At 40.1% G+C, this 12,110-nt stretch overlaps 1 protein-coding gene across 3 annotated transcripts in view; it reads right to left on the reverse strand.

Moving 5' to 3' along the window:
- Positions 1-12,020, reverse strand: part of TTC19 (tetratricopeptide repeat domain 19) — a 52,660-nt gene extending 40,640 nt beyond the window's left edge. Inside the window, exons 1-7 of one of the 3 annotated variants that reach the window (XR_006680363.1) lie at positions 11,911-11,986; positions 10,129-10,239; positions 8,596-8,634; positions 7,745-7,801; positions 7,559-7,639; positions 7,351-7,412; positions 3,890-3,984 (exon numbers count right to left, since the gene is read on the reverse strand). Coding sequence is in view for 2 of the 3 variants with exons in the window: in XM_045293374.1 (XP_045149309.1) it covers positions 3,890-3,984; positions 7,351-7,412; positions 7,559-7,639; positions 7,745-7,801; positions 8,596-8,634; positions 10,129-10,230 (436 nt within the window). In the remaining variant the exon portion in view is untranslated. Of the gene's footprint in view, positions 1-3,889; positions 3,985-7,350; positions 7,413-7,558; positions 7,640-7,744; positions 7,802-8,595; positions 8,635-10,128; positions 10,240-11,910 lie in introns of all 3 variants that reach the window. The other 2 variants (XM_045293374.1, XM_004709358.2) reach the window with 2 other exon arrangements.
- Positions 12,021-12,110: the final 90 nt, after the last annotated feature.

Below are 12,110 nucleotides of genomic sequence, written 5' to 3' on the forward strand. Positions count from 1 at the left end.
ATATTTATGCAGGAAAAGAGGCAGAAAGAAATATGGCATCTCTTAAAATTGCCTACACACAAGAGTTCTGTCTGGTCCCCTGTAGAATCTAGTCTAGAAGGTATAATAACCCCTCAAGCATCAACATGGCTACCCACTGACATCAGTAGAACATGAGCATTCTCTGGCACGTATCGTAACTCAAGATTTTAGCACAAATGGGCCCTAATGAAAAGATCACTGAAGAAATGGGTGCTATAGGTAAGTGTGGTGAAGAAACTAGATGTTGCCTGGCTATTAGAAAAAACAGTATCTGTGGTCATAAAGTCTTGTCTTTGAACAAGCACCCATCTTGAGTGAGGTCCCAGCTGGGTCCACACAGAAGCAACAAACCAGCCTCTGTGATCCAAGGATTGTGAATGATAAAATACAAACTGAAGGAGGGAATGGTATGAGCTTAATTTGTGAACACCTGGCTTGCAGAAAGCTATGGATGACAGTGGAACCCAAAACTCATTTACAGGGCCCACACTAGTAAAGCCTCTGGTAAATGCCCTGTGACCAGAGACCAGGGATGTGAATAGCCTTGTTTACAGCAGTGTTTATGTTTTGCTTTCTGTTTTTCTGTGTATGAAATCCAGGATGGGTAGAGCGACAGAGACAGTGGTTGTATTCATGGTTTCTTGGTAGGTAGAGTAGGGGAGGTTGGGTGAAGTGGGGAGCTGATAACAATGGGCACAAGAAAGAAGTGTTCTAAAATTTATTATGGAGATGACTGTACAACTCTTTTTAATATGATTGATCCTACTGAATTGTATGCTATGTGAAATATATGCCAAAAACCCAAAAACTAGTATAAATGAAAAAAGAAAATTTGAACTGTCTCAGCCCTTTAAGCACTATTTTGCGTGTAGTCAATGAGGGTCAGGGCGGTAGTATGATGAGTCTTAGCTTGCCACTTGTTCACTGCCCTAATCCTAAGTGGTCTCTGCATGTGTTGCAATTAGTGCAACTATACTTCAGACACCAGTTAATGGAAGAAATCACTGTAATCAGAAATTACTTACGATTTTACAATGTTTTGATTTTGAGTAATTTTAATCTTTGAACAGATAAGGTTGTTTCATAGAAAGTCATTATACTTGTTGAAATCACTACAGCTACTTAGGGGAGCATCACGGTAATCAATTGTCTTCAAACTTGGTATAAACATTACTTATTTTAAAATGGTTTTTAAAGTTTTAATTTTTGGAGATGTATAGAGAAGAAATCCTCAACAAGCATTTTAAGTAAATATTGTTTGCCTGTGTTTCAGGGCAAGAGACTCAACGTACACTGTCACTGAGTCAATTCCGGAGCGATGCAACACAGTAGAACCGTCTCATGGGTTTCTGAGAATATGAATCTTTACTGGAGCAGAAAGCCTCTTCTTTCTCCTGTGGAGCTGCTGGTAGTTTTCAACTGCTGATGGTGGGTTCCGTTAGCAATCTCATACGTAACCCATGCAAGACTATTCCTAAGTAAAATTGGACTTCTTAGAGCGTGAACCCCACCTCCTTGCATTACATTCAACAAATGCTCTTACTGGTATCATAAGGAATTGGCTCACTCCCATTTCAACGTTACTATACATTTGGCAGTGTCCTTTTCCTATTCTATTGTCTCATAAACCTTGGTTAGTAGTGTATTGTGTACATATGTAAAATGCACATTTAATATGAAAGATCCCTGTTAATTTATAATGTATTTAAAAGCTTATCCATTTGCATTTATAAAAAAGGATAGTTTGTGTAAAGGATCATGTATTATACATATTTATACAAATCTACACTTACTTATCTATGATTCCAAAGTCCATAAAACTCTGAAAACTCGAAAGAAAACTGGCACATGCTCAAGAATGAAAAGGAACAAAATTAAGCTATGAACAACTTTTTCAAAGTTGCTAAAGGGAGTACTTTAGAGGCAACAAAATCGACTGCTTCATCCCTAGATCTCACTGGTACCTGGCATGGAGTTGGTGTGAAACAGTTGCCTCAAAGAATAGCAAGTCTGAACATTCCCTATATTTTAGAGCAAACTAAAATTTAGAGATTTAGTTATACATCATATTCTATTCCTAGTATAATTCTTTAGGCTATTTTCTCCATAATGAGGATGAACTGCAAAAACATGAATCCGTTTACCCATCAATGGAAGAATGGATAAATTGTGATACATACGTACATTAGAATACTACATAATGTTAAAGAATAATGATGAATCCATGAAACATCTCATAACACGTATGAACCCGAAGGATATCATGAGTGAAATAAGTCCATCACAAAGGGGCAAATACTGTGTGAGACTACTATTGTGAAAAAGTCAAGAAAAGGTTTGCACACTAAAGGAAACACTCATTGATGGCTACCAAGTGTGGAAGAGAAGAGAGGGTAAGTTACTGGCTAGACTGGAGCTGGGAAAAGGGTAGACACATGCTAACTTAACTGAAGGAGAAGGCAATATACAATAAAAGGAAGGTTGGTAACAAATGATGGAGGTAAGGTAAGGCACTGGAAGGAGCTAAAGGCAACAGAAGTAAATATTTTATACAAAAGCCTGCAATATTAGAGGTGCATGGATAGATACACATGGTGAACAAGCATAAAGGAAGAGTGGGAATACAGGTTCCACGAAGGGTATTTGCACATGAGTATCTGCCTTTACTACAAATTACAGTGGAACATACAGGGGTCAAAGTAATGAAAACTTGTTAGAGATAATCAAACACCTTAAGGGAATGAGTCGCTGAACCCAAGGTCTCGGGATGCTTAGGTCAACTGATACAACATAATCCATAAAGACAATGCTGGAGACCCACGCACCGACTCACCCACGCACCGACTCACCCACGCACCGACTCACCCACGCACCCATTCACTCACTCACTCACCCCCCCAAAAAATAAAAAGACAATGCTGTAGACATTGTACTTGCTTAAACACTTGTGAGCTGTCTCTTAAGGTGCAACTATTGGTCTCTCCTGTCTGGAGGAAAGAGTGATAAAGATTCATGGACTTAACTAGTCCAATGGACTAATGAACCACACAAACATCAGTCCCCACAACCCTGAGATCAGAACTAGCTACCATTACCAACTGCTCTGAAAAGGTCTTGGATCGAAGGTCCTGGATAGAGTGGGAGAAAGATGTAGAACGAAACTCAAAGTCATAAAAAAAGACCAGGTTTAATGACCAGAAGGACTAGTGAAACCAAGGCTCTTGCCCTTAATCACTCTTTAGGTCTAGAAACGTACTTGTCCCCACAGCTCAATTTTCGGCCAACAATACACAGGTCTATACTCAGAATATCAACCACCTGAGAACAAATGGCAGCACTTATCTGGGGACAAAGTTCAGATGGGTAAGGAACTAGGAGGAAAAGAATCAGAAAATACAGGAAAGAATCAGGCAAGTGATGATATCTTATGGAATTTGTAATCAATTGACATGAATCAAAATGTGTAAGAATTGTTGAATGGAAAAATTGCTCTCTGTAAACCTTCCCAAAATTCACAAAAAGTTAAAATGAAAACATTTTTTCAGTAAAAACATGAGTCTGGGACCAAAAAGCAATTAGCGTTTTCACTGGCAGCTGGACTTAGAGATTAAGAGACAGTCCTTCCCTTTCTGCTGTCCAGAATAAGTAGTCCATTAACATGTAACAGATACAATATAAACATGTCGGCAATAAGTTCTTTAAAAATTGGTGGTTATTTCTCAAAAATCTCATTCCAAACTCTGAGACTTTAAAAATAGCCATTGTTTTCCAAAATTGGCAACCATTGCTCCCGCAATTCAAACACCTTTCCCTTTCCTCATAATGCAGCACTGAGCACAGGTTAAATCCAAAAGGCAGGCTTTCCTACCTGACAGAATGTCTTCAGCTAGCTCATCTTCTCTTTCCATTTTCCCCTCTAGAGTTGAAATGCAGAATTCATAGCCAGCAAGAGCAAATTCCTGTCTGCAAAGCAAAAATCAGCAATTTATTCACCAACTCCTTCCAACCTGAATTTCAACTTATCATATTATCAGTTTAAAAAAAGTGTAAGATGGGAAGGGGGAATTTTTTGAGGTCACTATTTTGTGTCAAAGTGCTATTTCTCAGTAATTGTTTTTTGTTTCAATGTCACTTTTATTCAATGTCACTTAAGATATAAAAAGGTAGCATTACTGACAGTACCAGCAGCCTTTATCATCTCCCACAAACAGACTCTCTAGAGTCAACTTTTCTGCTTATAAAAGTTACACACTTGTTCAAAAGTGATGCTAAGAATATAAATAAATGGAGGCTGGTCACCCTACACTAAAGATTCCTATTAGTGAATTTGGATTTGACACTTCTTTACTTCTTCCACATTGTAAGAAAGTCTTCAATTAAAGTTTATTTTATTGAAATAGAGCTCCTATTTCAATAAATAGGCATTCTCCTATTTCAGTAAATAGGCATTTCTAGTAGGCATTTAGCTCAATTTTGTAGCCTTAGACCCTCAGCCAACTGGAGAGGACACCAAAGCTTTGGACAGAGCAAGTGCCAGCTGCAGGTTTCTCCACAGAGATACACAGGAACATAGCGGTTCCCTTCTCTACCCAGAGGGCCAGCCTTGCTCCTGTTCCAATTTTTTGCTACAAGTGGCACTACAAAGCTAACTTCTCATCTACTGCTTTGCCAAGGGCGAAGTGATGAGCTCTTTGTTCTACTCTGCTCTTGGAGAACAGAGGCTTCCCCTTCCTTCCACAAATCAAAGTTTGGCAGGAAGAACCCTATCTAGGCAGGATATGACGCACTGGGCTGCTCATGAGACATACCTCATCAGTGCAAGGTGTCTATAAACAATTCCCCTCCCTTTCTAAGCCTCACATCTGTTTATATCTTTTCTCGTCTTAGGCCTCTCAACAAAATAAACACTTGGGGAGAACACAGAATAACTTCCAAGCTAATTAAGAATAAAAGAGCCCAGGTGAATGTAGTGAGTGAGTTGTGTGCTGGGCTGCTAAAAGCAAGGTTGGAAACCACCAGCCACTCCATTGGAGAAAGGTAAGGTTTTCTACTCCATTAAGGACTTAATCCTGGAAACCTACAGGGGTAGTGCTGCTCTGTCCTACAGGACCACTACAGTATTAGTTAGAACCGACTCAACGGCAGGCAGGGAGCTTGCTCTGGGTTTATTGAACAAGCTTTCACCTCTACAAAAGCGTGAATGTCAAAAACAATTTTTTTTTAATGTGAATGTCTTATTCTCCAGTGTTCCTAGCTTTGTGGGTTTTTTTATATACAATAGTACAAATCACATCAAGAAGAGTTGTACAATAATCACCACAATCAATTTTAGAACATTTCCTTCATTCTTGTCCTCATCCTTAGTAGCTCCCCATTTCTCCGCCCTCCTCCCCTGCCAGACCTCCAAGGAACCATAAATCCAGTTACTGTTGCTACAGATTTACCTATCTTGGATTTCACATATAGAAAAACATTAACTAACAAAACTACCCAGAATAACAAAGTAAAACATAAAATCCTCAATTAAAAGAAAATATTAAAAATTAGCACAGATTCAAATGGATCATAAGGGAGATCAAAGGATAAGGTTCAAAATTTTAACCTAACTGCACCTGCAACAATCTTTTTCTCCCAAAGCATTCTGTATGCTAGCTTTGCGTGTCTTCTCGTAGGAATCCGTACTCTTCAGCATTTAGTCTTGCTTTTATTCTTCCATGGAAGGCTTGGTTCTTGCCACAGTATTCCTTGGTACGAACCAAGGTCAAAGCTCTTCAAAAGGTAGACTCAAAGGCCCTCAGAAGTTCTAGTGTATCTAGTGCCCCATCAAAATGAGAACTGAGCAGTTATGGGTGAGATAGAGAACTGGTGAATAGGATAGTAGGGACCGGGATCAGGGACCTTAGTGAGGCACTGTGCTCATGGTTTCCTAATTGCTGGAAAGAACCTCTACATCAATTCAAAGTCTAAGGAAAAGCTAGTCTTGGGTCTCCCCAGAAACTCACTCCAAAATACAATTCTCTTAGAGCTCTCTGCGTATACTCACAGTGGTTCTCAACCTTCCTAATGCCGTGACCCTTTCATACAGTTCCTCATGTTGTGATGAACCCCCAATCATAAATTACTTTTGTTGCTACTTCAGAACTGTAATTTTGCTACTGTTATGAATCGGGTGACCCTTGTGAAAGGGTCGTTTGACCCCCAAAGGGGTTGTGACACACAGGTTAAGAACTGCTTCTAGCCTAGAAGCTTTTTCTTTGAACTCAAAGAGAATGAAAGGCATCAGTGTTCCTGGTTTGGGGACACATGGAATTGTTTTCTAAAGTCTTCATGCTTGGCTGGGAGATGTTTTTCTTCTTATAAGAATCTAGATTAATCAAATATTTGAATCTTTTTAAACTAGCACTATCTCCTGTCCTACTTAACCAAAGATCTCCCCTCTACTCCCAGATCACTAAGGCTTAGCCACCTAACATTATCATTACGTTTTAAAAGCATTGCTCATACAACAATCAAAAGAAAAAAAGGGGGAGGGGGGCAGAGTGGTGGTGATAACTGCTGATGCTGATACTAGTTACACATAACCAATCACTGTGTAAGTTCTTTGATTTGGGGGTTTAAGGGCTGTGGTCTCATGACATAATCCAGTCAATTGGTATAATATTCTCAAAATTCTTAGAGAGAATGTGCTACATCTCAATACAGTGTACTGTCTAAGGTCTTAAAAGCTTACAAGCGGGCATTTAAGATATAAATAGTGATTATTTGCTATCTGGAACAAAAAAGAAACTCAACAATCAGAAAAGACAATGGACTCCTCCCTCTTCTACTAGAAAGTGCTAAAGTTCTCTGTAACTGCCCAATTCACGCATGAAACTTGCCACAATGCAGCGAGAAGCACGAGGGCTGTGTGCCTCACTTAGCAGGCCAATGGAAAAGAAACCAAACAAACAGAATCCATTGTCTCAGAGTTGATTCAAACACATAGTAACCCTGTAGAGCTGCCCTCATTGGGTTCCGAAGGTTATAAACTGTTACAGGAGACTGCCTAATCTTAATCTTTCTCTTGTGGAGTAGTTGGTTGACTCAAATCACTGTCCTTTGGTTAGCAACCCACTGCACCACCAGAGCTCCTTCTACCAGAAATAGCAGGGGCAAAACTAGAAAAAGCTCAAGATTTCAAAGCTGAGGAATAAATAGAACACTAAGTGTGACATCAAATTTTCTGTCTTGTTAAATACCTGAAGATAATTTAGCATTCAGGGTCTAAGTTTTTCTGTCCACCTCACTACTCCCTGGTTGCTGCCACACCTCGATTTTGACTACACGTACCTATTTTGAGCAGCATAGATACTGGCCAGCTTTAAGGAGATCTCAACGATTGCATTGTCTTCCTGTTGAAGGAAAGAGAAATGAGGTTAATTCATGACAAGCAACATGTCCAATCCAAATCTGAGTCAACTTTTAAACCAAATTTGACCACAAAGCCCTAGTTTTGTTTTTTAAACAGGAATTTATCAACTGTAATCCCTCAACTCACCGTTTTTTTGTTTTGTTTTGTTTTTGCAATTGTGAAAGATTGGCAATTTTTATAAAGGTCCTGGTGGGGAGAATCAACCTTCTTGTGGGGAAGGAAGACAAGACACAATTTATTTTTGTTTATTTTGTTTCAGGAGGTTCACGGACATATATTTTAAAAATTACTTGAGCTACATAATACCCTTACCTGCTTCATGCCCCCTCCAAGCAGATAACTCATTGTTGCTTTAAAAAGTTTTTCTGCCTAAAAGCAAAAGAAAAAATTTTTCCTTTAACTTGGATTCTAAATACACAAACACTCACTCACCTACGCAGAAAGGAACCCTTGTGAGATGAAGATTAATACATCAGGACTACCCCCTTCCCCCATTCTCTGTGTACGTTAATCCACTCTGTAGTAGATTGAAACCATCCTCAGAGGTTGATTTCTCTCCAAAACCCACACTGAAAGAAACTGTCCCCTCATACTCACTCTTCCTTACATTTTTGCGCTTCTAGTATCCCCTCAATTTTTAGCTTGTCAACCTCCTTTGCAGTTAAGTGTAACTATACGACAAAGTTTTGGTCAACAGATACACACAGAAGAAATGCATGCAAATTTAAAGTAATATTCTATAAGAAAGCAGCATGTCCTCTCTTCTTATCCTCCTGCCCTGCAGGGACCAGCTTCCCCATGCAGATGAGGACATAACCTTAGAGAAGCAATCTGGGCTTCTGGATCACTTAATGAAGCAGAAATGGCCTGACTTTAGTCTTCAGTCTGCCTGTAGACCGCTGAATCAAAGAGAAATAGACTGCTATCTTGAATCATTTTGGAAGAGGCGGCTTTCTGCTCCTATAAAGATTTCTAGCCTCAGAGACCCTACGCCTAGAGAGCTCTTTTCTGCCTTCTAGGGTCGATAATGAGTTGAAATCAACTCAATGGCAATGAGTTTGGTTTCCTTGAGCTCTGTTAAAGAGATTTAGTCTGTCCTTTTACTAATATGGTTCCCTTGAGATTAGTTCTTCACAAATACAAGATTCAACAAAGTTACTTACATTTTCAAGTTCACCACGTATAAATGCTAAGTTGGCCATCTGAAAAACAAGTTACAAATTATCTTTCAATTTAGAGCACTGGGTCTCTATGTATTTAAACGTCTTTGACTAAAGACTCCCTTCTGCTTTCACCCTCCAAAAGCAAAGAGTTGAGAGAAAAGCAGGTCACAAATTAATCTAGAATAGCAACAGTGTGAGAAGTGGATACTTGAAGATATATTTGTTGATAAACCAAATCTAGGTCCATACATCACTGAAGATGAAGTAATGCTAATACAAAGGAACTTTAAAAGTTTGTAGAAATATGGCAAGGATAAAAATTTTAAATATAATTTTTATATAAGATTAATTTCTCAATGTAAGCACCAACAAGTCAAGGCACTTTCCTACACAAAACCAACAATCTAGTTCTTCCCTAATGTACCCTTTTGTGCATGATTAGCTAAAGTACTTATGAGTGCTTTTTAAAGACTTTTTTTAAATGATCATATAGCAAAAAGAAGTCAGTAGTCAAATCAGGACTGTAAGGCAAATGCCTAATGGTTTCCCATCAAAACTCTCACAAAATTGCCTTTGATGAGAGGAGTGAACAGGAGCATTGTTGTGGGGAAGAGGAACTCTATGGTGAAGTTTTCCAGGGTATTTTTCTGCTAAAGCTTTGGATAAATTTCTCAAAATCCATAATAAATAGGTATTATCATTCTGTGGCCCTCCAGAAAGTCAACAGGGAAAACGCTTTGAGCATCAAAAAAACAAAGCAAAACCAAATCTGTTTTTAAGACTGGGACTAGACTACTTCTTAGTACTGTTGCTTTAGATTGTACTTTATCTTCAAGATCACACTGATTAAAGCCATGTTTCCTCTCTTGTTATACAATTCTTCCAAGAATGCTTCAGGATTTTTATCTGTTATTCAATATTTCTGTTGAAACTCTACTCTTTTCTGCAGCTAATCTGAGTCCAAACAACCTTTTTTGGCTCCCATGAAACAGAAAGCTGGCTCAACTTTTTCAGTCAGAATCGTGTAAGCTAATCCAATTGAGATGTCAATGGTACTAGCTATTATTTCTTCTGTTAATCTGAGGTCCTAGATTGTTTTCTCAGAAATGGATGTGGTCAGTTGATCATCTACTGCATTTCAGCACTGTCTTGTTCTTTCTTAAAATTAGTTATCCATTTATAAATTGCCCATTTTGGGCATGGTTTCATCATTCTTCCACTCAAATGTCACCTTAAATTCATTCTTGCATCAATTATAAAAGAATTAATGTTGCGCTGACCCCCCTTCCTCCCCCCCCCCATAATATGCATTTCCCATTAAATTTCTTAAATACCTCTCGTTTCATTTTAGTCTGGAACTAAAACTTGAAAGTGAAACTTCAAGGTAACAAAAGTCAAAACCAAAAGAAAATTTAGTTCAAAAGTTATCTGTAAGACATTCTGAAGGTCAGGAATATATGTCAGGGGCATTGGCACACCTTCTCTTGCACCCACCCTTCATCATCAATGGCTCAGACTACTTAGAATAGTCACCAAATCATAGGTGTAGGTGATGGCCTTCTTGTTTCCGCTCTGATAGGCAAGACGGAGAGCGTCATGCAAAATTAGCTCAGCTTCTTCTGGCTCATCTTTCATGATACTCAACTGAAAAGAAAGGACAAAGGAAAAAAAAACAGAAAATGAAATATAAAGTGGATGTATATGCTACTAAAAAGTTGATTATAGCTGTATCATTCCTTCCAAAACATAGAAGGTAACCATTCATTTACCAAATATTTATTGATATCCTACAGATGACATCTTATAACTACAGGGGTGACAGGGAGAGCACCATTCCTTAAAGGTCAATGTGGTCGTATGACAAAGTTTTGATCAGCAGTTGTAGACAGAAGGAATGTGAGCCACTTTCAAATCATACTTTATATGGAAATTGCTTGTCTTCCACCTCCTCCTTCTCCCTTCCTACAGGCTAGAGGTGAGCATGTAGGACAAATATAATTATAATCAATAAGAACTGTGAAGGAAAACAAAGAAAAAGTATAATAAGGGGTGTCTCCTCTAAGTGGGAAAGTCAGGAAAGACTCCCATGAAGTGGAGATAAACTGAGTTAGGGAAGAAAAGAAATAGTCCATTAAATAAAGAAGATGGGGGCGGGGGATGGGGAGAATGTCAACTGTCCCAATCAAAGTATAGGGAATGAGTGAAGACCATACAGACTGAAGAGACTGGCTCGACCCCCACCCCCTCAAAAAAAAGCGGGGGTTAGGGGGGAGTAGGCATAGCAGATCGTATCAAGGAATTTGGATTTTATCATAAATGCAATGGAAATATTTAAAAATTTTATACAAAAGGGGATGTACTATCTAATTTACATTTTTTAAAATTACTCTGGCTGCTGTAGGAAGAGATTATAGAGGGTAAGAGGGTGGGTCAGGTACCAATAGTGGTAGAAAACAAAAAAGTTTTAAATATTCTCCTGTAAATAGTTAAGTCTAGAAAATCCACAGGAGCAGGTCTGCCCTGTCATAAAGGGTCACTATGAGTCAGAAATGACTCACTGGCAATGAGTTTGGTTGTTTGGGTAAAAGATCACCTGGTTTATGAGGTTTTGATGCTAAAACACAGTCATAAACAGAGGATGGCAAAGGAAAGGGTTGGGAAGGCATGCTTGAGAGTTTAGTTGGAGATGTCATGGAAGTAGCACATCAAAATCACGGTTGGGGCGATTCTGATTAACAGCTACCCTTAGGGGCTGAGAAGAACGGCTTTCTGAGATTGTAACTCTATGAGAGGACAAAACCTCATCTTTAGCCTCTGGATTCTCTAGCCGCCACATTCAGAAGGTGTGGAGCTGAAAATTGGACCGCTTTTGGCATGGAGACTAGTGTTTAGCCAAACGGACGGGAAGATAACCTCAAGGAGAGAAAAGGTTGTGGACAAAGAGACAAAGTTTGTAAAGAAGAAAACCGAAACGGACAGAAGGCAAGCCACTACGCTGTGTTTTCTGGACTACACTGTACAGAATCCCTTAGGCCAGCTGTGTCCGCGTGGCCAGTTACCCAATTTAAAAACCATCGCTCCCAAACATTCCCGCTATTCTGTTTGAGCAGAGGAGCTCCGCCCGTGGCGCCCGGCCCACCTGCACCTGAGACCGCAGCGTAACGCAGGCTCGCAGGTGACTTGGCTGAATGAATTCCAGCACCCTGATGACCCAGCTAATTCTGGGGCTGTTTGACTCGCCGAGCCTCCAACGACCCTCGGCAAAACGGAGAGCGTATCGCGGCCACAAGGTCGCCGGGTCTCAGCGCGCCTCACCTTGGCTCGCTTCAGCAGCTGGATGATTTCGGCCTCAGCCTCCTCAGCCGCGTCCCCGGCCGCTGCGGGCTGCACCTCCTCCTCGGCCGCCGCGGGCCTGGAGAACCAGGCGAGCGCTAAAACGAGGGGCTCAGGTCACCGTGCCCGGCCTGCGCCCGACCCCCGCCCGACCGCCCCGGGGCCCGACCGGCCCGCGCCCC

Source organism: Echinops telfairi, unplaced genomic scaffold (genome assembly GCF_000313985.2).
Source record: "Echinops telfairi isolate 266 unplaced genomic scaffold, ASM31398v2 ScPeMD7_2010;HRSCAF=2546, whole genome shotgun sequence".
Lineage (NCBI taxonomy): Eukaryota > Metazoa > Chordata > Mammalia > Afrosoricida > Tenrecidae > Echinops > Echinops telfairi.